Source organism: Eumetopias jubatus, unplaced genomic scaffold (genome assembly GCF_037043125.1).
Source record: "Eumetopias jubatus isolate StellerSeaLion01/CBP00866 unplaced genomic scaffold, mEumJub1_p1.0 scaffold_4, whole genome shotgun sequence".
NCBI classification, from domain to species: Eukaryota; Metazoa; Chordata; class Mammalia; order Carnivora; family Otariidae; genus Eumetopias; species Eumetopias jubatus.
Window position 1 is genome coordinate 7,747,545 of NW_028274810.1, and position 26,033 is coordinate 7,773,577.

The 26,033-nt window shown below is 41.0% G+C and overlaps 2 protein-coding genes and 1 pseudogene across 3 annotated transcripts in view; 2 read left to right on the top strand and 1 right to left on the bottom strand.

Annotated features, from left to right (window-relative positions):
- Nucleotides 1-10,960, top strand: part of SPAG17 (sperm associated antigen 17) — a 218,652-nt gene extending 207,692 nt beyond the window's left edge. Inside the window, exons 45-49 of the mRNA XM_088022251.1 lie at nt 1,650-1,786; nt 3,008-3,192; nt 5,113-5,173; nt 7,866-8,010; nt 10,821-10,960. Coding sequence (XP_087878377.1) covers nt 1,650-1,786; nt 3,008-3,192; nt 5,113-5,173; nt 7,866-8,010; nt 10,821-10,960 — 668 coding nt within the window. The remainder of the gene's footprint in view (nt 1-1,649; nt 1,787-3,007; nt 3,193-5,112; nt 5,174-7,865; nt 8,011-10,820) is intronic.
- An 8,132-nt stretch (nt 10,961-19,092) lies between these two features.
- On the top strand, nt 19,093-19,834 carry LOC114207987 (V-type proton ATPase subunit D pseudogene; annotated as a pseudogene).
- Nucleotides 19,835-23,886: 4,052 nt separating this feature from the next.
- The window catches only part of WDR3 (WD repeat domain 3), a 30,413-nt gene continuing 28,266 nt past the window's right edge, over nt 23,887-26,033 (bottom strand). For both annotated transcript variants that reach the window (XM_028102082.2, XM_028102083.2), the window contains exons 26-27: nt 24,957-25,050; nt 23,887-24,638 (exon numbers count right to left, since the gene is read on the bottom strand). In XM_028102082.2, the coding sequence (XP_027957883.1) occupies nt 24,483-24,638; nt 24,957-25,050 (250 nt within the window). In that variant the 3' untranslated portion in view covers nt 23,887-24,482. The remainder of the gene's footprint in view (nt 24,639-24,956; nt 25,051-26,033) is intronic.

Here is a 26,033-nt window from a genome sequence, read left to right on the forward strand (position 1 = left end):
CAGATCAAAAGACACTGCGATCACCCAGGAAAGTCCAACACATTTAAGAGCTCCGTGTCAGGAACCTGGGTCAAAGACCAAATATTAGAACAAAAGATGTTCCTAGCACTCTTATCATCTAGGAAATTCCCAGGGTTTTAGGAGTTCTGTGCTAGGAACCAGGGGTGGAAACCAGTATATAGGTTTTCTGTTATCTCACCCTAGTAGGAGCACATTCCTGGTGGAGGCTGACTCACGTAGGCACACATTCCAGCCCTGCCACTTCTTTTAGTTTCTTGGACAAGTTCTTGAACTTCAGTTTCCTTGTGTGTTAAAAAAAAAAAAAAAAAAAAGAAAGAAAGAAAAGAAAGAGAGAGATACTATTTTTTGTTTGGACGCTTTGATTTGTAACTGAGTGAACTCAAACTCAAACTCACTGAACAGAAAAGTGGGGGGACATTTCTTGGTGCTCAAAAGCAAACCACAGAGTAGTGGATATGGTGCCAGCCCAGGGATGACTGGATCCAGGTGCTCTGGCTTTTCTGGGGTGTCTTTTTGTCTGATTGCCCCTCTCTCTGGGTTTCCCCCCCTCCCGCCTCCATCTTGCCCCGACCCTACTTGTCCCTGTTCAGTTTGTCCTCTCCTGGAAAGAACAGACTATGTCCATGTGGCAAGGCCATGACAATAGAGGTCCAAGATTTTGATTCTTCCAGATCCATAACTCAGTAGGCAAGTTGGGATTATCCCCATTGCCTTCTGTGGGAATATCCTGGTGAAGGGCCTGCATTGGCTGTACATGAGTCCTGTGCCATCTTGAAGGCTGGGGCCAGAGATGTGGTGGCACCAGAAGTATGTGTGGTAGGAGTTGGGGGTAGAGGTGGGCAATGGCGAGAGTGTTGAATGTACAATAATTATAATTACCATCGCCCTCACCTCGTAGGATTTTATGAGGATTAAGATGCTGTATGTAAAAACATGTGCGGTGCTTGCCTGCAGTTGGTGGATACTAGAATATTTGTTTCCTTGCCTTCCCTCTCTTGATGATTTGAATGTGTGAAAAGATATTTAAATATGATGATTTAAAATACTATTTTTGTTTCAACCTCCTGGATATTTGGAGAAATGCATACAGCTGCAGCTATGTAAATTACCTACTTTTGCTCACTCCTTTGCCAAGTTCAGTGATCTGAGGATTTAACTCCCTGGCTTAATTTATCTGTAATTACTAAGCCACTTTTTAGAAGTATAAATGTAGGAGTTGAACCAAAAAAACTTATGATTTCTCTCCCATTGTTTTTAAGAGATCTTTCAGAGTCAGTGTTATTGGGTTGTACCTTGTTGATTTAATGGAAAGAACCCTGGGGAGATCTGGTCACTCAGCTTCTCAGAATTTGACTTTTCTCTATTTAAAAAGATGATGCTAATAAGCGTCTGCCCTGCCCATCTCACAGGGGTGTTGTGAGAATCGATGTTAGGTAAAATCTCTTTGTAAAATGTAAAGATGCAACACTAGAATTGATTAAAAAAAAAAAAAACCTTTATTCCTTTGAATAAGTTCTTTAAAAAGGAGAAACATTTCCCAAGTTGGTTTATGTTCTCATAAACTCTGGTAGGACCTCAGATGTCTTTGAATAAAATGTCCATGTGGCGTAATTTAAACTTTCTAACAGACCCAGAATCCTGTGCGCCTGTGAAAATTCCAACCCAGTCACTGCTGCAGGATGTTGCAGGACAAGCAAGGAAAGAGAAAGTGAGGTTGCCGCACTACTTGCTGAGTTCCAAGCCCAAGTCTCAACCTCTCACCAAGGTAAACCAGATATGGGAACCAAGTTCCCAGAGCCAGCCGGCATTTTATGTAATCCTGACTCGTTGAAGTTGCTGATTTCCAGCAGTTGGGTAACTGCTATTCACTGTACATGCGAGATCACCTCCCCATGAAGGCATTCAGGTCACACAGAGATGAGTTAAGGCTGAGCCAGCTCTTAAGCCATTGGTAGCTTGAAATCAGCCTGCTGGGGGTTCTTGCACCATGGAAATCAGCAAATGCTACTGATCAATTGTTCTTTGCAAAGAGCCTGGTTACCAGCACACTACTGGGCTTAAGGGGATCATTGGCCACCCTTCTCATGACTCTTAGGGTCAAATCCAAATGACAACATCACGACAAGCCTTGTTTGCTTCTCTACCCTCATTATACCCCATACTCACTTCAGCCATTGTGGGTTTCTCTTAGTTCTCCAAAGCACCAAGCTCCTTCCTTCTTCAGGGCCTCTAAGATTAAGATTCCCTCGCCTCTCTGCTGGGAATCCTGCCTTGAGCCAACCAATCCAGTTTTGAGAGTCAGCCTCCGAGGCTTGCATGGCACTCCGTGTTCATGGCCAGCACAGAACTTATTGCAATGTCCGTAACTGACAATGTGATAGGAGTACCTGGGGATCTTGTTAGCATGCAGATTCTGAGTGACTGGGGCCTGAGAGCCTGCAGGTCCAACAAGCTCCCAGGTGAGCTCTGTGCTGCTGATCTGGGGAATAACAAGGGCATAGGGCAGCGGTTCACAAAGTGATTTCCCGACCAGCAGCATTAGAAGTGCCTGGAAACTTATTACAAATGCAAATTCATGGGCCCCAACCCAGATTTACTGATTGAAAAACTCTGGGGGTGGAGTCAGCAATTTGGGTCTTAACCAGCCTCCCAGGTGATTCTGATGGAAGCTGAAGTTTGATAATCACTGGCGCCAAGAGCATAAAGTTTAGAATCGGACAAACTCAAGTTTGAAACTTTACTCCGCCACTTACCAGTTGAGCAAATGATGTCTTTCAAATTCTCTGAAACTGGGCTTCTCTATCCTTACAACAAAACCTAAAATACCTCCCTACAGAGCTCTTGTAAGGATTACATAAGACTGTTAAAGCTCATTTCCTCCCACGGCTAAGCAGTTATTTTCCTCTGGCATTTGAGCCCTTTTCTTATCTTGGGAACACAACGTAGAAATCGATTTTTATTTGATTACTGTTTCCTTAATGCAAAGGTGCGAGACTCGGTTGGAGGAAGAGTGAAAACATCCTCTGTTGCGTCCGCTGCCATTAACAATGTGAATTCATCCCCTTTTGGATTCCACCTTCTCCCACCGTCAGTGAAGTTTGGAGTGCTTAAAGAGGGACACACCTATGCCACCACCGTAAAGCTCAAGAACGTGGGAGTGGACTTCTGCAGGTGAGGCCAAGGCACCAAAAGTCTGCTCAGGTCCCCTTCTCCTAGGCTGGGATTTGTCTTCAGCTGCCTCCATCAGTGAATGTTTATTTGAACTGAACTCTAATTATATCTTGACTCCTGAATCTTCACATCATTCATTCATCATTTACTCATTCATTCATTCATTCATTCATTCTTCATCAGCTCAGTGTTTATCAAGCCTCAACTATGTGGTGGGCACTTCTTGGCCCTCCCATTAATCATTATTCATACTTTGGCAGAAGCAACTCAGGACTGATCTACAGTAGCAAAGAGTGAGGGGGGAGTTGTGCAAGTGTTACGGGAACTAATGCACAAAACCTGAAAGTCTATTTCTCAAATCCACCACCAACAGTAATACCGGCTGACATCTGTTTGCCCTCTCTGATCCAAAAGTGATTTTCATTACCTTATTTCTGCATAATTGGGGCAAAAAGGGGAAAAAAAATCACCTGAGTCATTAGGGCCCTTTTGCCTCTGAAGATCTGACTTGACCATAACTGACAACCTGTCCTCCCAGTTGAAAATACTCTGTATCTGGCATTCAGTGACAAGAAAAAGAGTCCTTCGTTTCCAGATCAATAGAATTGTGGAACTTGTAGAGACAGACCTTAGAGACTATTACAAAGGATCAGAGTAACATGTTTTAAGGTCTTGTAGGCTAGAGCAAGGCTGGACCTCAGGTCTTCTGTGGACCTCTTTGTGGCACAGAGCTTGATCAGCAAAGCTGTGGTCACTGCTTCCTATGGGAGTTCAGTCCTTCCCATTGGGTCAATATATTCTATGTCTATACAGGACAACTCCCAATTACAAAAGCTCCCCTATTCTATTTTGCATTAAACTTGGGTGTAATGTGGGTTCCCCCCACCTAAAAAGTGGAATAAATGTTTATTTCAATTGCAGAGTTATGCTCAGTGTAAGTGGCAAGTCCTTCCAGTTTATGATTCTGGGCTCAAGACTGGAAATCAGATGGAACAAAGCTACAGAGGCATCCAGTTGAAAAGATCCACATCCCATTTTAGTTGAGGCAAATACCCAGCTTCAGGAATTATGTTTGGTTCCTCAGACAAAACCAGGCCACCAGATCAGACATTATTGGCTTTTTAGGTTGCTGCCAACAGAGTGGGTGGGGAAAAATAGAGAATCAACTTCAAACTAATAAAACTCATCTGCGCAGATCCTGTCTACTCAGTATAGAATTTTAGCTTTCGAGATTTCACTCCTCGGCTTGTTAAATTCAGCCGCTACAGCACACACAGCAGAGTTGCTGGTAGAAGGAGCAGGATTGAGGTCAACGTGGAGGTAGGCTTTCCCTGGCATTTTAATTTACTCCAGGTCTTTAACCTTCAGGCAGAACCCACAAACCACAGGAAGGGAAAGAGATCAATAAGGCCCCACGTGTGAGCACGGGGCTTTTCGAGTTCTCCAACATTCTCTGAGCCTTTTCTGTTTCTCTTCTGTCCAAACATGCAAGCGCCATACCACGACAGAGCAAGCCTGGCTCCCATGCTCCAGAGCTTTCCAAAAGAGCCTTTATTCTTCAGCTTAATGAGCTGGCAGTCAGCCTCAGTGTTCATGCTGGTGGCCACGCTGCAACACACACAGAAGCCAAACATTCATGACAGTCTGCCCGAGCCAGAGCAGCTCAGCAGCATCCAATAACCAAGGGTTGAAACTGGGGTTGGAGTCTGTTTGACGCTGATGAAAACTGTTGTTGGAAAGGCAGTTGTGAAATGGGCCCCAGATTCTTCTCCCAAGTGATGATTAGGTTGTTCTCCTAATGGTATGGACCCCCTGCTCCTTTGTAGCAAATATTAACACCTTCCTGATTTTATAACATCCCGGTTTATTCATTGCTTATTCCTTATGGCATGCATTTATTCCCATCTTTTTGCCTGGTAGGTTTAGAGTGAAGCAGCCCCCACCCAGCACAGGACTGAAAGTGACTTACAAACCCGGGCCTGTAAGTCCTATGCGCTGTTGTGTGTGTCCGTGTGTGTGCGCATGTGAATGTGTGTGTGTTTCCAGGGAAGTGGGCTTTTTAAGTCATTCTACGCATTCAGTTTAAATCATGTGTAAATCTAACTTTTCTAGTATCATAAGCAAAAGATGCCTGGTATGGGTACGCCATGTGGCTTGACATTGTGTATTGCATGTAATAGCTGTGAGACAGATCCTTTGCATAAATAGTTAAACTTCCAGCTATGGAAACTTTTCTGAAGTTCACTCATTTGTCCCAATACTACAGTTATGCACAGTTGCATGAAAAATACCTTTTTAAGAATTAAATATGATTTGACATGCACTTGGAAAGCTGATTACCTAAAAGTATCCTGTAATAAATTCTTCTGCAAAATGAAAAAAATCTCTTGGAAAAATAAATATTCTATTTTTTGTATTTTATATAAATTTGGTTTGTTATTTTGCTATTTGCCAGAGAATATTATTTAATGACATTCTGAGAAATAGTAGTATATTAAAGTCATCAGCTGCCTCATTTCTCCAAAGAGCTCTGAAAATACCAATTTTAAAATGTCAACCTATTCTAATTTCATTTGCTACATTCCCCAAAATGGGGTGTTTAATAAAAAAATCTGTGTATTGCCACTTGCTTAAAATTATAATTTCAGAAATGTAGTATCAAGTAAACAAAAGTTTACAAATAAATAAATAGACAAAATATATAAAATAACATATAAAACATAATAAAATCACACTTGTAAATCTTAACATCTATTTCTTGGTCAGTGCATCATCTTAACATTCCTTCCATTTCATTCAACAAACTTTGAATACCACGGATAGGAACAGGGGATGGGGGCGGTTAAAAAATGGGTAGACATATATAAGTTGCTCCCAGAGCTGCACACATAGTGGGGACTTGTGATGTATGACTAAGTGACAGAATGAAGTGAGGACATCTGGTAGACACATGCTTGTTCATCACAGACAGGAACACACAGTCTCATGGGAATACCAAGCAAGGGCATCCACTTCCATAACCAGCACGTGGTGTTCACTGAGTCCCAAGACCTTAAAACATCCACAATTGTATGTTGACCCAGAAAGGTCCATTTGATAGGGTGCAGAATCAGCTGGCCTCTTGTTATGACTGTGCCACCAGCAGCTCAGTGATGTTGTTGGTTAATTAACCCTCTGCACCTTGCTTTCCTCATCTGCAAAAGAAGTTGCTTGGACCCGATAATTTCTTAGTCCGTTTCCAGCCCTTATATCTTATGGTCTATAGAACAGTAGTTTGCGGGCTGCAGTGCCAAACAGAAATATACTTTGGGGTGAGATCCACCGATTCATGAGTACCTCTCTGTCACATTTCATCATGGTACTGTGTCAAGATTCCAGAAACTTCGCAACATAAAGCAAAAGCAAAAATCAAAGCGAGCTCTTCTTCCATTTTTCTGAGAAGTTAGCAAACTTTTTTCATTTAAAGTGGGGGCAATGCCAAAAGTCAAAAATGACTGTTGGATCAACCTTTGTAGGTACTAAAAACCCAGTGTGTATCTTTGAAGCTCACTCTCTATGTTAGGGTTTTTTGTTTTGTTTTGTTTTGTTATTACTTTTTTTCTTTTTGACAGTTTTGGCTCTGCAAAAATATAATCTACAGACTTCTTCATATGTAAGTCTAACCACTATTCAGCTTGCTTAGTTGCCAAACTGAATGAATATGCCCAGAGTCCGGGTAGACCTGAGTGGTTGGCAGGATGCCAGCTGCCTCGGGCAGAGTGACATCATCCCAGCCCTGCCCTCATCGTTGGGCTCCAGGGCAAAGGGCCTGGTCCTGAGAGGAGGAGCGTTAGATACCCTCCAGTAAGCAGACCTTCACAAGCACATTGTTGAAGAAGTTGAAACATTTTTCAGTTCTATTATTTTTATAGAATATACTGAAGAAAAAAAAACATATTTGCATCCAATTGCTTTCCATGTGGTGGTTTCTGATGTATTTTTTCCAGATAATTGTTCTCAAGTCTGCTTTTTAACCTACCTCCTGGAGAGGCAGCTTAGGAACACAAACAGCTCTTTCTTTCCTGGCCAGTGTTCTCTTCAAGGAACAAGGCAAGAAGCCCATTCCTTGCTGTGTTTCTTCTTCATTAGATATCGGGTTTCTTCTTTGTCGGTCCAGACCTCTTCCACGTAGCTTTCAGACCTAAGCAGTTTGGCACTTAAACTCATTCTGTCTCCCTCTGCTGGCTTTGTCACATCAGAGGTCCTCCATTAGGAACACTATAAAGCAAGGGGCAGGGCAGGGAAGCTGGGGGCTCAGGTACTCTCTTGGTTTAAATTTACCTTTATCTGCAAGGATGCCCATAGAAACTCACTGCTGACATCCAAGAAATAGCACAACTATGGGCATTGTAAAAGTTTGCCTGCAGTTCACCACCAGTACTCTGACATTTTCTTCCTAAATAGTATCTGGTTTTCTCCTTCAACAGTTTGTCCTGGGTCCCATTTGCTCAATGGAACTCTACCTAACTAATCTACACAGTAACCCTTCCAGATGCCATAAGAGCACTCATTCATGAGTGCCAAACATATAGATGAGAAAATAAGATTAGAGAGTGTAACTAGCCCAAATTCAGGTTACAACCAAGATTTGAACTCAGATATATCTGATTCTAAAGCCACCTTGTGTCCTATAGGTGGCAGCTGGTTTGCAGACTGAACTGAAGGTGGAGTTATTTGCCATGGCCATTGGAGAGGATGGTGCCAAGGGATCAACACACATCTTGCACAATATTGAGATTATGACTGAGCATGACGTCCTGTTCTTACCAGTGGAAGCAAATATCCTTTAAAGCTCAATTTAAGTGGTCATAAATGGAGCAAAAATTACATTTGAACAAGGGGAAAACAGAAGTCAAAATGCTATTCCCTAACCCCCTCACACACGTACTCCATAGCTTCATTAATTTTTTTAAGACCATAGAATTTAATTTCTTAGGAGGAGGCTGTGCCTTCATTCATCTTTGGAAGCATCCAGCAAGATGCCTGTTACACAGTACATGCACAGTAGTAACTGTGAGTTGAACAAATGCCAATGTTAATGGCTGTCTATGGGGTATCAGACAATCAGAATGGTTTTGAAAATCAAGTCTTTGTCATCAAAACAAACTTGTAATCTTGTTAGGGAGTAGGAGATACCTTCTTATGAAAAAGGATAAATGGATATTCACAGGATTACACACACACACCTTCATATTGGTGTCTCTTGAACGTGGATACCATACAGAGATCTAGTAAACTATTATATGCAAGGTATTATGTTTTCATATGTAAAAATGACAATTGGACACTTTCTTAAAAGACTTAAGTAATCTAGAAGTAGAAATAAACTCTTCCCACCTTATTCCTACATTATTTTGTACTCCAGTGACATGAAGCATATAGTACTTCATGTTGTAGTTATTCATCTATTTGGTATTTGAGCTGGGTCTTATAAATGCAAAAACTTTTGATGAAAGGAGACTTAAAATAGAAAGAATGAACAAATCCACAGCAATAAGAGAGCTCCAGGTGTCGGGAAGGGTAAGGAGTTCAATTTGTTGAGAACTTAGGGAGTATTAGGAAACACAGTGGGAAGTTGGTTGGAATCAAGTTGTGGAAGACTTTGAATCCTTGCTTAAACTTCATTATAAAGCAAGAGTGAATCACTGAAGATTTCTGATCCCGTGGATGATATAATCAGCATATTTTTATAAAAGTGAATCCAGTGTTACTGTGCTGGATATGCTGAAGAAGAGCAACTGGATGCAAATAGAAGCAAAGAGCCAGGGCGCCTGGGTGGCTCAGTCATTAAGCGTCTGCCTTCAGCTCAGGTCATGACCCCAGGGTCCTGGGATCGAGTCCCACATCTGGCTCCCTGCTCCGCGGGAAGCCTGCTTCTCCCTCTCCCACTCCCCCTGCTTGTGTTCCCGCTCTCGCTGTCTCTGTTGAAAAATAAATAATAAAATCTTAAAAAAAAAAAAAAAGAAGAAGCAAAGAGCCACTGGAAGGCCACTTCAGTAAGCCAAGTGTAAGGACAGGAACTATCATGTGGCAAAAGTGGAAGAGAGACATGGATGGAAAGACATTTGCCAGGGGGATGGGGGTGTGCTGTAAAATCTGAGGTGGAACCCATTGATAGAAGGAAGTAGGAGGACATAAGAGTTCAACTCCAAGGTTTCGGGCTCAAGTAATGAATCTTGGATATGCGGGACTGGATCCCAATTGAGGAGTTAGAGCTGGAGATGTAATCATTTTAAGCATCATCTACACAGAGGTGATGATTGAAGGTATGGGAAAGCAGCAGAGATTTGGGGTCTATTCGGGGAGTAGGAGGAAGAAGAGGAACCGGTGGAGACAGGGCAAGCAATTAGAAAGCCAGGAAATATCTCAGAAGCCATAGAAAGAGTTTCAACGAAAACATGGACATAGTTGACAGATGCTATAGAGATGTCAAGGAAAATTCAGATTTAAGTAGACTGCTAGATTTGGCTGAAGGGAATGGACCAGAAGAGAAACGTTAAAAAATATGAATGAGAGGAAGTAATTGAAGCAGCAATATCCAAAGGAGAGCAAGAGAATAATCAAGAACAGAGCCGAAGGGTTGGTCTTGGCGAGGGAGTGGGCAAAGATGGCTAAGGATCCAGATATTCTGAGGTGAAGGGGAAATTTAGGGGAACTTTGTCAAATGACCTTGATTTCAGTAGAAATGGAGCTGCTCAATTCATTTGTCCACTTATTTCAAAGATAAGTGTCTCTAATGTGCTAGGAACTGTTCTAAGCAAAGTGAACAAAAGACAAAAATCCCTGCCTTCATGTAGCTTACATTCCAGTGGGAGGAGCCTGTGCAAAAAATAAGTAAAATATGGACTATAATGGTGCTAATAGTACAATGGAGAAAAATGAAAAGTAGGAAAGGGGGTACAGGGAGTGTTGAGGATTCCAACTTGAAATGGGGTGCTCAGAAAGACCTCACTGGGGATGTGATGGCAGCGTTCTTCTGTAGTGATAGAAGGAACCTGACCAAAGAACCAGTTTTTTTCCCCTAGGAATTAAGTTTTCATATCCTCTTCACACAGGTTATTGGTACTGATCCAGAGTACCTGATCCCTGCTGCCGGTCACAGCAATTAAGTCATTTTGCATTTATGCCTAATAAAGTGTCTATTTCCGTGCTCATAGATTAAAAGCCACCTATCAGCTAGGCACAGATAGAGGGGGAAGAGAGTTTTATTAGATCTTTTATCTACTTCTAAAATCAATAGTGAGAATTCATAGCCCATATCCCAAGATCTATCCCTTCCCCCCAAAAAAAGCATGACATCTGGATGTTGATGTGATTTGGGACCTGGTTATGGTGACTGATGGCTCCTATAGGAAGACTGGCCATGGTCCGCAGAGAAGCATACACCGAGTGAACAGGAGAAATCCAGGAAGTCAATATCCATCCTTCATTCCATTAAGCCTGAGTCTGTAGAATTCACATTGCATAGAAAAGTACCCAAAATGGAGCTGATGATGCTAGAGAAGAGGTTCTGATTCTACAATGTTATCTGAGTTTGTATATACAAATCATTTGATCATGAAAGTCATATGCCTTAACAAGTATTTTACCAGTTTTAACAAGTAGCAATTATGATAACAGACCAAAAGATTTTCCTCAGGGAAAAGAAAATCCCATGGTCCACAGGACTTCTACGATTTCTTCCTCTACACTTGGAATCTTCATGTCCCGTAAAATTTCTCAACGTTAGGTCCAGTAAGTAACAAATGGGAACTTGATCGTTAACCATTCAAATGTGAGGCCTTAGACCTCCTGTTTGCTCCTCTCTCCTTACAGCCAGAAACCGATAAGCCACTTAAGCTGGTGGGATGGGAATACTTGTTTTAAATAACTATAATGGCTACTCCCTTTTATACATGATCATATCTAATCCTCATACTACTGATAAGATAGATACTATCTTTCCCACTTTATAAATAAGGAAAGTGAAGTTCAGAGAATCTTAAGTAGATGATGTAAAAATCTAACCTACTTCAATGTGATTCTGAAGTTCATTCCTTTAAGCACCGTTTTCAATGTGAAGCTGACCTTCCAAAAAGCAGGAGCAGCAACACCAGGATGTCCTTCTGGACTTGAAAATTTACAATTAAGCCCACGGTTGTCAAACATTTTGGACACGAGATTCTTTATATATTCTTAAAAATTATTAAGGATTCCGAAGAGCTTTCATTCATGTGGGTCATATCTATCACATTTACCAAACAAATGAAAACTGGGAACAATTTTCAATGTAAAAACCATAATAAAGCCAATATATTAACATAGATATTTTTTAATGAAAAATAACTATTTTCCAAAACAAAAATTGATTATTCATGGGACATTGTTTACATTTTCACAAATTTCTTCAATGTCTGGCTTAATAGAGCACAGTTGGATTCTCCCGCCTGCTCTATATTCAGTCTGTCACGATATCAGACATCACACAGCCTCTGGAAAACTCTACTGTATGCTCATGAGAGAAAAAGCAAAATAGCGTCTTGGATGCTGCTCTAACAAACCTGTATTCATTTCTTAGGGCTGGCCATGACAAAGTAGCACAAACCAGGTGGCTTAAAACAGATATTCTCTTGTAGTTCAGGAGGCCGGAGGTCCAAAATCAAGGTGTCGGGGGTGGGGTGGGGGCCCCTTCTGGAGACTGAGGGAGAATTTGTTCCATGCCTCTCTCCTAACGTCTGGTGGTTGCCAGCAATTCTTGGGTGTTCCTTGGCTTATTATTGCATCACTTTAATCTCTGCCTCTGTCTCAAATGGCATTCTTCCCTGTGTATATATTTCTGTCTCTCTCCTTGTAAGAATGCCACTCATTAGCTTTAGGGGCTACCCTAATCCTGAATGTCATCTTCACAGTTTCTGGTAGACATGAATTTTGTGGAGACAAACCCAGTGTAAGCTGCTTCTGGCCCAATGTTCACATCCATCCCACGAGCAAGATATAGTCAACCCATCCCAACATTCCCCAAATTCTTCACCCATTCCAGCATTAACTTCAAACCTAAATTCTCATCAAAAAAGCATCAACTCACATCTCATCCCTTGAAATCAAGTATGGGTAAGATGCTGGTACCACCTACCTTGGTCTCCCTTCCACTGGTGGATGTGCGAACACGATGGTGGAGAAAGGATAGGACAGACATTCCCAAAAGGAAGAAAGTGGAAGGAAGAGAGTCACTGGGCTAAAGCAAGTGTGCGACACAGCGAGGCAAATTTCATGAAGTTTCAAGGCCTTAGAATAATCATTTGTGGCTTGATCTGCCCTCTGGGCCCATAGAGGCTTCACCAGCCCCAACTCTAGACCTTCAGAGGCCCTGTTGTCCCCACCCTCTTCGTCCTCAGCCTGGAACAAAATCTTAAAAAAAAGCCCATTTCCTGCTTTTAGAATCCCAGAAGTCTGGCAGTCTTCCTTCATCTTGTCCCATCTCTGTCCCTGTCAGGCCAAACCAGCAGCATTTCTGCTGATTTAACATTCTCAAAAACCTGCCAGTCTTCATGGATGTCAAGATCCACATCATTAGACATGAGGCTTCTCCAGAGATCCTTCCTGGATAACTGGACCTCTATTCTTGGCTTCTGCTGAGATGCCTGATTGTTTCCTTGGTCATACAGCTAATCTCTCCAGCACACACCTGTGGTGACCATTCCAGAGTACCCCTTAGCGTTGTTTTACAGTATGGATAGAATGTGAATTTTCGAACTCATCATGTTTTGGTTCCTTTTTGCTAACCACTTCCTTCCTCAAATTATTTCTTTTCCCTTGCATTTTATGATAAGCAGCAAGAACCCAGGCCACATCTTCCATATTTTGCTTGGAAACCTCAGCTAAATATTCAATGTCATTGTTTACAAGTTCTACTTTAAACCCCAAAGCAGAACACAATTCAGCCAAGGTTTCTGCCACCTTATAACTTTTCCTCCTGTGTCCAACAACATGTTCATTTCTGCCTGCGATCGCACCAGAAGCACCATTAATGTTCGTACTTCTATCAACATTTCGTTCATGATGATGTAGAAATTCTTCGAGATGACAGAAGCTTTCTCTACTTTCCCCATCGCTTCCTTCTGAGCCCTCACCAAAATTGTTTTTAAGTCCTTATTTCTACCAAAGATCATTTCAAGATAACCTACACTTTTTATTGCACTGCTCAAAATTCTCCCAGCCTTTACCCGTTACCCAATTCCAAAGCCATTTCCACATTTTTAGGCATTTGTTCCAGTAGCACCCCACTTCCTGGTATCACTATTAGTTTCCTGAGGCCTCCATAACAAATTACCACAAACTGGGTGGTTTAAGACAAGTTAGTTATTTTCTTGCAGTTCAGGAAGCCAAAGGTCTGAAACCAAGGTGTTCGAGGGCTGGTTCCTTCTGGAGGCTGAAGAATTTGTTCCTGCCTCTCTCCTACCTTCTTGAGGTAGCCAGAGTCCTTGGTGTGCCTTAACTAATAGCTACATCACGCCAATTCCAGTCTCTGCCTCTGTGGTCACGGGGCCTCTTTCCCCATGTCTCTTCACGTTGCTTTCTTATATGGCCACAGTCACTGGATTTAGGGTCCACTCCAATCTAGCATGACCTCATCTTAACGAATTATGTTTATAAAGACCCTATTTCCAAATAAGGTCATGTTCACAGGCTCTGAGTAGACGTGAATTTTTGGAGACCATTCTTCAAACTACAACAGATTTTAATATTGTTTTTAGAATATTTTTGACCTTGCCAAGTCCTTGAAAGGGTCTTACAGACCCCCAGGGGTCTTAAAATATACTTTGGGAACCACTGAAATCATGATTTATGTCAGTTCTACTTTATGACTTTCAGAAGTTACTCTAAACTGAGAAGTGGTGAAATCTGCATCACTAGCTAGACAACTCTTAAAAACTACAAAAAAGCTTTTGAATAGATACATAATTCCTGTTGGCACCAATCTATCATAAGTAACTTTGTGAATCTATCTAATAGAAGAAATGTCTGAAGTGATGTTGTCTTTATGCCTCTGTTCATATTATTCTGTCATATATCTCATATAATGAGATTGAAAGATGCCTACTGTACGTATTCTTTTATTTTAAAGACAAAACATCTAGTGTAAACATTCTCTTATTATATCACCCAGAGCTAACAGATAATATTTTGGTATAATTCTTTCCCATCCCTTCTATGTGTGTGCGTACTGGAATCATTCTGTAGTTTTAGATCTTGTGTAGCTCACACAGTAACAGTAGTACCGTATCTTGTATTTGACGCAGTAAGCACTTCACAATAACTTTATGAAGGTAGACACTATTGTGCCTAATTTATAGATGAGATATCTGAAACATCACCATATTAGCTAATTCACTCTCTAGAAGCTCTGTTAGTTATCTATTGCTACACACAAATTACCCCAAAACTGTGGCTTAAAGCAACAGTCACTTAAGATCTCATAGCTTCCATGGTTCCAGAATCTAGACAGAGCGCAGTTGGATACTCTGGCTTAACTAGGAATGAATGTGCTTTCGGCCCACTCAGGCGGTTGTTGGCAGGATGAAGTTCCTTTGCCACGTGGGCCTCTCCTTAGGGAATCTCAGAGCAGGGCAGCTTGGTTTATCAGAACAAGAAGAGCCTGAGAGTGTGAGCAAGGCAGAATGCAGTGTTTTATAGCCCACTCTTGGAACAGACATCCTATTACGTTTGCTGTATTCTGTTCTTCAGAAGCCAGTCACTAGGCCCTGCCCACACTCACAGGGAAGGAATTATACAAGGGCAACTTGAACTTGATCTAACAAGGGTTGGGGCCAGTGACTGTTGGACCATGTGTGCTCAGTCCTAAAATCACATGAGAGCTGCTTGGAGCCCACAACATTTCAGAAATAGTGATAGGACTTAGAATATAAGGTGATGTTACTAAGAACCTCAGTCTCATCTCAAAACTTAGGATGTTAAATTGTGAGGAAAGGGGGCAGACTGTGGAGAGTGTATGTAGGCCAGGTGGCTTCTTCCTGAGTTCATGGCTGGCCTGGAAAGGCTACACTGAGCAGGCTCATCAATTGTGCTGATAAGAAGGGGAACCCTAGAAACAGTTTTGGGCCCAATGACAGACCCCACTGCCTCCTTGGTCATTCTCCTATGTCACCTCCCAGATTTAGAGATTTCTTTGGGGGAGCTATGACTTAGGACACTTGAACTGAGAAACAATTTAATAACCAAGTACACCAAGCACCTAACTTCCAGACAGGGAATCTCAAAATGGTTAAGCATATTTTCTTTACATAGAGACATATATAAATATTTAAAAGCTTAGATGTTATATTCCCAATAAACCATTCATGAGGCTTTTCTTTATGGCATCACCACCTTCTACAGGTAACACTGCATGATATGCAAGATGTATTACTCCATTACATGGTTCCTGTACTAAGGATTATATCTAGCCAATGGCTGGCTAAGCCAATAAATGCTGACTTCATGACTAGAAATTGGCTTGGCTTAAAATTTTAAAGTGTACTGGTTTCTTAAAGATTTTATGTATTATTTTTAGAGAGAGAGAGCACAAGCAGGGAGGGGTAGAGGGAGAGGGAGAAAGAATCTAAAGCAAACTCTGAAGAGCATGGAGCCTGACGAGGGGCTTGATCCCACAACTGAACCACCCAGGTACCCCTAAAATTAACTTTTTAACTGACCGGTTAACCTCAAACCTTTAGGGTTAAGGAGTTTCAAGTATATTGACCAAAAGTTAGAGCTCAGTCACTTCCTATACACATCATTTCATCTGTCATAAGCTCTCCTTCTCTTTGATTTGTGAAACACCTACCAGACAGAAACACCTTTAAATTCCCTGCTACAATCCATCTTAACTGATGGCAAAGCTATGGGAAAGCAACACTTTTAAATACAAGTAGAGTACCCTCCTGATTTTGTTTTGGTTTGGAAAACATCAAAAACGTTAATGGGAAATGCTGCAGTTTCGTATTTTCTGATGAACACTTCCAAGAAGCACAGACATGATATGGATTCAGCCTTTGTTCGTTCAGGAATTAGGATATCTTTCAATAGGTAACTAACTCCTCTCCCTAGTGGCAGGAACAGATGCTTAAAGAAAAGGCTGCTTCTTCAGACTAGAAGCACCTAGAATCCACCGTACTATCTCTTCTCTTACCTTTTCATACTTAGGCCTCAGGAACTATATGCTAAAATAATCTTTACTTATATTCTGTGCAATAAATAACACCACCATGTTCCTTACCTTACTTCAGGGACTGTGTTGTTATGGTTAAGAATAGCACTAGACTTGTGGCTAGGGACCCTCGGATAACCACACCACAAGAACTGCAGCTCTGAGACTGGCAAAAAAATGGTGGCACCACAACACAGGGCCGTAAATGAAATGGACAAACTCACAGGACACCAACCACTGAAACTGACTCAAGAAGACACAGAGAGAGAAACGAAGATGGCGATGGAGTAGGAGGACCCTAGGCTTATCTTGTCCAACAAACACAACTAGATGATAAAGTCAGCATAAATACCCAGAAATCGACCTTGAGACTGACAGAACAAGCTCCACAACCAAAGAGATAGAAGAGGCCACATCAAAGAAGCAGGAAGTGTGGAGATGTGTTTTAGGGGAGAAATGAATCATGGTTGCTGTGGTGGGGAGGGAATTGTGGTCATGGAGAAGGGCAAGAGAGAGAAGCAGCCAGTGGAACACACCAGGGGATATTTCCTGGAAGCCATTGGCTTGGAAAATGACAAGGGGTTAATTTTGTGAGTTCTTGCAACCAGTGGAGCTTAAAGCCTGGAGTTTTAAAGGTCAGCCGACTTGGCTGGAATAGAGCCCAAAGGGCACTGTGCTGCTCCAGAAGAGAAGGCAGGAAAACAGCCTGGGGGCAGACAGCATGGAAAGAGCCATCTGAAAAAATGCTTGGGACATGGGGGGCAGGAACTAACATTCAGAGACACCTCTCTGGGAACAAAGGAGCTGGCTGGTGCCATTTCCCTCCACTACCCCTCAGCTTAAACATGAGAGCCACCAGAAGGAAGCAGCTCAGCACTGACACTGGTTGTCTAACTTGCTTACATGAAACCCCACACTCCTGAGCTCTTAGGACTGCCTTCCTAGTCAAGCTTGCCTCAGTCCAAGCATGGTGGGCCACTACCCCAGAAGACCAGCACAAACCCCTGCCCACACCACATCTCCCCACCACTGAGTTCTGCAGGGCCTCTGTGGAAGTGGTGTCAGGATTCATTTCATAAGGAGACCAGAGCACACCTAGTTAAAACTCACCACATTCAGGCCAGGGACCAAACACTGTCCACAGCAGGCAAGGAGAGTCTCTGCAGATGACTGGCCTAAAAGACAGAATAGCCAAAACACAACAGCAGAGTGCAGGCAGCACACACTGGAGACACTCCCTGAAGTGCCAGGCTCTGGGCACTACATGACCTCTTTTTCATAAAGGCCATTACTTTCAGGGGCAGGAAACCTAACTGATTTTTCTTACCCACAGGAAAAGGCAGAGACTAGACAAAATGCCAAGACAGGGTAATTTATCCCAAATGAAAGAACAAGATAAGGCCATGGCCAGAGATCAAAGCGGAAAAGATATAAGTAACATAACTGGTGGAGAATTTAAAGCAACAATCATAAGAATACTCACTGGGTTTGAGAAAAGAAGACATCAGTGAGACCCTTACTACAGAGATAAAGGAGTTGAAAAAGAATCAGAAATGAAGAAGGCAATAAATGAGATTGGAAACAGGCTTGATGCAATGACGAGCAGGCTGGAAGAAACAGAGGAATGAATTCGTGAGCAAGAAGACAAAATAAGGGAAAATAATGAAGCTGAAAAAGAAAAAGAATTATGAAACGTGAGAGTAGACTTAGGGAACTTAGTGACTCCATCAAACATAATAATATTTGTATCCACAGGTGTTCCAGAAGAGGAAGAGAGAGAAAAGGGGGCAGAAAATTTATTTCAAGAAATAATAGAAGAAAACTTCCCTAATCTGGGGAAGGAAACAGATATCCAGATCCAGGAGGCACAGAGAACTCCCATCAAATCAATAAAAGCAGGTCAACACTAAGACATGTTGTAACTAAATTTGCAAAATATAGTGATAAAAAAAATCTTAAAAGCAACAAAAGTCCCCAACTCTCAAGGGAAAACCCATTAAGGCTAGCTGGCGATTTCTCAACAGAAATTTGGCAAGCCAGAAGAGAGTGGCATGATATATTCAAAGTGCTGAATGGGAAAAATCTGCAGCCAAAAAATACTCCATCCAGCAAAGCTATCGTTCAGAATAGAAGGAAAGAAAAAGCTTCTCTAACAAAAATGAAAGGAACCTGTGGCCACTGAACCAGCTCTGCAAGAAATATTAAAGGGGACTGTGAGTGCAAAGGGGAGACCAAAAGTGACAAAGGCGAGAAAGGATCAGAGAAAATCACCAGAAATGGGAAAATAAGTAATAAAATGGCAATAAATGCATGTCTATCAATAATTACTTTGAATATAAATGGACTAAACGATCAAAAGACACAGGGTGTCAAAACAGATAAAAAAAGACTCCTTTAAATGCTGTCTACAAGAGACTCATTTTAGACCTAAAGACACCTGCAGATTGAAAGTGAGGAGGCAGAGAAATATTTATCACGCAAATGGATGTCAAAAGAAAGCCAGAGTACCAATGCATCTATTGAACAAACTAGACTTACAAAGACTATAAAAACACAAAGGCTATAAAAACAGACAAAGCGGACAATCCAATAAGAAGAGAGGACAACCCTGTGGCTGGGGCTGTTGCAGCCTCAACTGCCCAGCCAGGGACCTGAGCCAAACTATCATTGTCAGAATGTCGGGCAAAGACCAAATTGAAATCTTTCCCTCATGCATGGCACAGACCATCATGAAGGCTCGACTAAAAGGAGCACAGACAAGTCGAAACCTCCTGAAGAAAAAATCTGATGGCTTAACTCTTCGATTTCGATAGATCCTAAAGAAGATAATAGAAACTAAAATGTTGATGGGTGAAGTGATGAGAGAGGCTAACTTTTCACTTGCTGAGGACAAGTTCATAGGGGATTTCAGCACCACAGTTATCCAAAATGTAAATAAAGCCCAAGTGAAGATCCGAGCTAAGAAAGATAATGTAGCAGGTGTTACTTTGCCAGTGTTTGAACATTACCATGAAGGAACTGACAGTTATGAACTGACTGGTTTAGCCAGAGGTGGGGAGCAGTTGGCGAAATTAAAGAGGAACTATGCCAAAGCAGTGGAGTTACTGGTGGAACTAGCTTCACTTCAGACTTTCTTTGTTACTTTGGATGAAGCCATTAAGATAAGCAACAGGCGTTGTCAATGCCAATGAACACGTCATCATTCCCCGTATTGAATGTACCCTTGCTTATATCATCACAGAGCTGGATGAGAGAGAGCGAGAAGAGTTCTACAGATTAAAGAAAATACAGGAGAAGAAAAAGATTCTCAAGGAAAAATCAGAGAAGGACTTGGAGCAACGGAGAGCAGCTGGTGAGGTGATGGAGCCTGCTAATCTTTTGGCTGAAGAGAAGGATAAGGATCTTCTGTTTGAATGATCTTTCCTGCTCTGGTTTCTTTCATAAGCCCTAACATGGCACCATTTCAATTCACGGTGTGTAGGTTTGGTATGTGTGGCTATTTATTTTTTGGCCTAAGAATTTCACTGGTGGTAAAAGTTCCCTGGATGTTGGTTATGGGACTACCTTTGCAAAATCCTAATTCAGCAACCATTTATCACAAGAGATTTGTAGACCCTGCCCAGGAACCTGTAGAATTTATTCAGCAGAAGCAGTACCCTGCTCCATGCACTTCTGTTCAAGTGATCTGCTTTCCAAGCGTATTAGGAAATCCCCCTTAGGAAACAGCAGTGGCCTCAGGCCAGCTATGGCTGTGGCTGCCTGTGTTCCCACCTGCTCCAACACTGACACCGTGACACTGTTGTCTGAGATCACTGTGGCCATCTTGTGGAACCCTGGTACTTCTCTCCAGCTTTATGAAACCTTCACCATTTGCCTTGCCTGACAGGTCTCTGTCCTGTCTGTCATGGGAGTTCTGCCAATTTTAATATGATTATGGTATAAACAGTAAAATGATTTAAAAATGAAAAAAAAAAAGAAAATATAACAATTGTAAATATTTATGCCCCCAAATTGGGAGAAGCCCAATACATAAAACAATTAATAACAAACATAAAAGAACTATATGGATAATAACACATATTAGGTCACAAAATAGGCTTCAACAAAAACAAAAAGATTGAGATCATACCTGACCTTTTCTGACCACAATACTATGAAACTAGAAGTCAAGCACAAGAAAAAATCTGGAAAGACCACAAATACATGGAGGTTATACAACATGCTACTAAACAATAAATGGGTTAACCAGGAAATCAAAAATACATGGAAACAAATGAAAACGAAACTATAACAGTCCAAAACCTTTGGGATGCAGCAAAAGTGGTGAAGCACATAGCAATATAGGCCTACCTCAAAAAGCAAGAAAAATTTCAAATAAACAACCTAACCTCACACCTAAAGGAGCTGGAAAAAGAACAACAAATGAAGCCTAACCAGCATAAGGGAAATAATAAAAATTAGAGCAGAAATAAGTGATCTATAAACTAAAAAAAAAACAAAAAAAAACAAAAACAAAAAAAAACAGGGGTGCCTGGGGGGCTCAGTCGTTAAGCGTCTGTCTTCAGCTCAGGTCATGATCCCAGGGTCCTGGGATCGAGCCCCGCACTGAGCTCCCTGCTCCGCGGGAAGCCTGCTTCTCCCTCTCCCACTCCCCCTGCTTGTGTTCCCCTCTCTCACTGTGTCTCTGTCAAATAAATAAATAAAATCTTAACAATAACAAAAAAGAAACTAAAAAAAAATAGATTGATAAAAGTAGGAGCTGGTTCTCTAAAAAAAAAAATCAATAAAATTAATAAACCTGTATCCAGACACATCACGAAAAAAAGAGAAAGGACTCAAAATCACAAATGAGAGAGGAGAAATAACAATTATAAGAGAATATTATGAAAAATTATATGCCAACAAACTGGACAACCTGGAAGAAATGGATAAATTTCTAGAAACATAAACTACCAAAACTGAAACAAAAATAGAAAACTTGAACAGACTGATAAAAGTCCAGGGCCAGAGGGCTTCACAGGGGAATTCTACCAAGCATTTAAAGAATTAATACCTATTCTTCTCAAGCTGTTCCAAAAAATGGAAGAGGAAGGAAAACTTCCAAATCCATTCCATGAGGCCAGCATTACTCTGATACCAAAACCAGATAAAGACTCCACTAAAAAAGAGAATATAGGCCAATATCCCTGATGAACATGGATACAAAAATTCTCAAAAAAAAAAAAAACTACTAGCAAACTGAATCCAACAGTACATTAAAAGAATCATTCACCACGATCAAGTAGGATTTATTCCTGGGCTGCAAGGGTGGTTCAACATATTCACAAATCAATCAACGTGATACATCACATTAATAAAAGAAAGGATAAGAAACATATGAGCCTTTCAATAGATGCAGAAAAAGCATTTGACAAAGTACAACATCAATTCATGATAAAAACCCTCAACAAAGTAAGTTTAGACGGAACATATTTCAACATAATAAAGACCATATATGAAAAACCCACAGTTAATATCATCCTCAATGGGAAAAACTGAGAGCTTTTCCTCTATGGTCAGGAACACGACAGGGATGTCTACTCTCACCACTTTTATTCAACATAGTACTGAAGTTCTAGCCACAGCAATCAGATAACAAAAAGAAATAAGTCATCCAAATTAGCAAGGAAGAAGTAAAACTTTCACTATTTGCAGATGACATGATACTCTATCAGAAAACCTGAAAGACTCCAATAAAAAACTGCTAGAACTGATAAACAAATTCAGTAGAGTTGCAGGATACAAAATCAATGTCAGAAACCTGTTGCATTTCTATACACCAATAACGAAGAAGCAGAAAGAGAAATCAAGGAATCGATCCCATTTACAACTGCACCAAAAACAAGATACCTAGGTATGGTACTGGCACAAAAATAGACACATAGAGCAACAGAACAGAATAGAAAACCCAGAAATGAACCCACAACTATAAGGTCAATTAATCTTTGACAAGACAGGAGAGAACATCCAATGGCAAAAGACGGTCTCTTTAACAAGTGGAGTTGGGAAAACCAGACAGAAACACGCAAAAGAAAGAAACTGGACCACTTTCTTACACCAAACATAAAAATCAATTCAAAATGGATTAAAGACCTAAATCTGAGACAGGAAACCATCAAAATCCTGGAGACCACAGGCAGTAACCTCTCTGACATCGGCCACAGCAACTTCTTTCTAGATATGTCTCCTGAGACAAGGGAAATAAAAGCAAAAATAAACTACTGGGACTACATCAAAATAAAAAGCTTCTGCACACTGAAGGAAAAAGCTGACAAAACTAAAGGGCAACCAACAGAATGGGAGAAGATATTTGCAAATGCCTTATCAGATAAAGGGTTAGCATCCAAAATATATAAAGAACTTATCAAATTCAACACCCCAAAACAAATAATCCAATTTAAAAATGTGCAGAAGACGTGAATAGTTTTCCAAAGACATACAGATGGCCGACACATGAAAAGATGCTCAACATCACTTACCATCAGAGAAATGTGAATCAAAACCAAAACGAGATACTACCTCACACCCGTCATAATGGCTAAAATAACAACACAAGAAACAAGAAGTGTTGACAGGAATGAGGAGAAAGAAGAACCCTCTTGCACTGTTGGTGGGAATGCAAACTGCTGCAGCCACTCTAGAAAACAGTATGGAGCTTCCTCAAAAAATTAAAAATAGAACTACCCTATGATCCAGCAATTGCACTGCTGAGTATTTACCCAAAGGATACAAAAAATACTAATTCAAAGGGATACATGCCAAATCTGGAAACAGACCGAGTGTCCATTGACTGATGAATGAATAAAGATATGGTATATACACACACACAATGGAATATTACTGAAGCCATCAAAAAAGAATGAAATCGTGCCATTTGCAACAACATGGATGGATTTAGAGAGTATTACGTTCAGCAAAAGAAGTCAGGGAAAGACAAATACCACATGATTTTATTCATATGTGAAATTTAAGAAACAAAACAAAAGAGCAAAGGGGGGAAAAAAAGAGACAAACCAAGAAACAGACTCTTAACTATAGAGAACAAACTGATGGTTACTGGAGGGGAGGAGGGTTGGGGGGGGAAGGTGATGGGGATTAAGGAGGGCACTTGTGATGAGCACCAGATGTATGGAAGTGTTGAATTGATGTGCTGGACATGTGACTCTAATATTACACTGTATATTAACTAACTGGAATTTAAATAGATCTTAAAACAACAACAACAACAAAAAGATCACATAGAAATCTGCACAGAACTGAAACGAAGTTGGAGTAGCAACTTAAAAACTTCCCACAAAGAGAAGCCAGGCCCAAAGGAATGTGTCCATTTCTTCTAAAATATTCCCACTTCCCCAAATTCTTACCATGCATATACATATGTATGCATGTATATCTATGGTATTAATCACCCAGAAGCCCAGCAAGGCATCTCAGCTTGACTACACTTTAATTAGAAACAACTAAACAAGGAGAAAAAATTAGCAGATATTTTTATATACAGATATAACCACCTCTAAGAGGTGAAGTTAAAGGAGGGTGTTTTAGAGAATTTTTATGGTCCTTTTCAGCTCTGTAGGTCCACGACTCTGCATTTAATGGGAGAGGGCAATCAACTGTGCACCTGATAGTCTCTGCAGGAGGTAAAACATAATACACAGAGTAACACATCATTAAATCTTCTGTTATCACAGAAATAAGAAAAACTTTTGAAATGTTCATTTCAGCTCTAGTCAAAAACTAGTAAAAAAAAGTTCATTGTTCCCTGCTAGAATATAATGGGAACAACTCCTGAAGGGCTCAACCTTTGGGGGCACAGAGAGATTTTAAACTATCAAGCCCTAAGTCCAAGAAATAGAGCCCACAGTCCCACACTGGGCATTTCCTCAGGCAAAGCTGGGAACCACATCCTGACATCTTCTGTAACACAACAAGCTCTGTTACTTGGTTATTGCCAAGTTGACACCAATTCCACTGCTTAGTTTAGAAGTCCTTTTAAATAAAAAGAAAAGGGCACCACATTTGAGTTCTAAGTATATGTTAAAATTAGCTTCTCCCTCTTTTTCCTCTTCCTCTTCTTTTCTTCCAACTGGCTGGTCGCATCAGCAAAAAACATAACTTCACTTTTCGCCTCGCATTCCCTCTTGAGATATTCAAGACCTGCCATGTTGAAGCCAATAACATCCTGGGGGGTTTGGGGGGGTAAATGTAAGAAAGATTAAATGACCTTTCTTTCACTTCAGTTCAATACAGCAGCATAAGCAAGTCAGGAGAACCAATGCTTCAGGTGTTCTTACTCATCCCTCCTTGTCCAAGGTCTTTCTGGTTTGGTTTTGTTTTCTTCTCTCTATTCCTACAAGCTCCAACGAAAATCTTATCGCAAATACTGATATATGTTCTGGTCAATACCACCAAAGACAAGGCACAGCTCCCTATGCTACTTCTAAGTCACACACACACCAGGATCTCCCCCTCGTTACTGTACTTCTACAGGGATACCTACCCGGACTTGGCTGACTTTTGAAATAGTTGTTTCCTTTAACTTTTCGATCACTGGCACAAGCATTTGGTTACTAGTGATCTGCCCGAAGTGAATCCTAATAAGAAAAACAAAACAGTCATGTTACAAAGAGAGGTAGTGGTTCTGGCTCTGCTTACCCCTGCTAGAAAAGCAAATAGACAATATCAAAGTAAAACAAAACAAAACACAACAGAAAAAGATTCATTTTACCATATCATTATGGCAGTATAGAAATGCTTCTGGCAAAAATAGCTAAAGATGTTTCTTCCCTGCTACTCAGTTCTATCTGTCAATTTTAACACTACTATCGTAAAAGTTATGACACACTCAACTCATTTGCAAAGCTGGCTCTTTTCGTAGCCATCTACCATGCGGCCACAGACTCTGAAAATGGTATTTTATGGAAAGCTCAGAGAAATGAACTCTCTAAGAAATACTAACTCAACAAAGGTTTATTAATATTTCTAGCGAAGCCACAGCAAAAGAGTCCCTGATCAGGGAGTCAGACTCCGACCTAGAGTATCAAGATCATGTCCATGAACTCATGTTCCTCGGTGCGCATCCTCCAGCCCACGTGTGACCTGCCACTGCTACTTGTACGGCCCTCCCCATCCGTGACCCCTCGGATATGCCAGAAGCCCTCATGGTGTCTCACTTAGAATCAGTAACCCTGATTTCAATAGTACAGATGCCACAGCGGTAAGAAATTATTAGTAACATTGTTGAGTACCAACTGAAGGCCTCAGGACTTGCCCAGAATTATAAATATGGCAACAGAATACTATAAACATATCGCTGTTCTTCTTTTGCTACTATCTTGATGGAATAAAAGGAACAGAGGATTAAGAAGCATGAAAATGATCGAGTCAAATTCCAATTCATGAAATATACCTGTTTGGGTTTTTTTTTAACTATTTGGTATTGGCTGATCAGTTTGTATTTTATCTTCATAAGAGCATTTTAAAGAGTGTTCAATCTCTCTGTTTCTGTTCTCTGCTCTAACAGCTGGAGACTGAGGGACAGAGAACAGGATTCAAGAAGAGTATATTCTTAAACTCT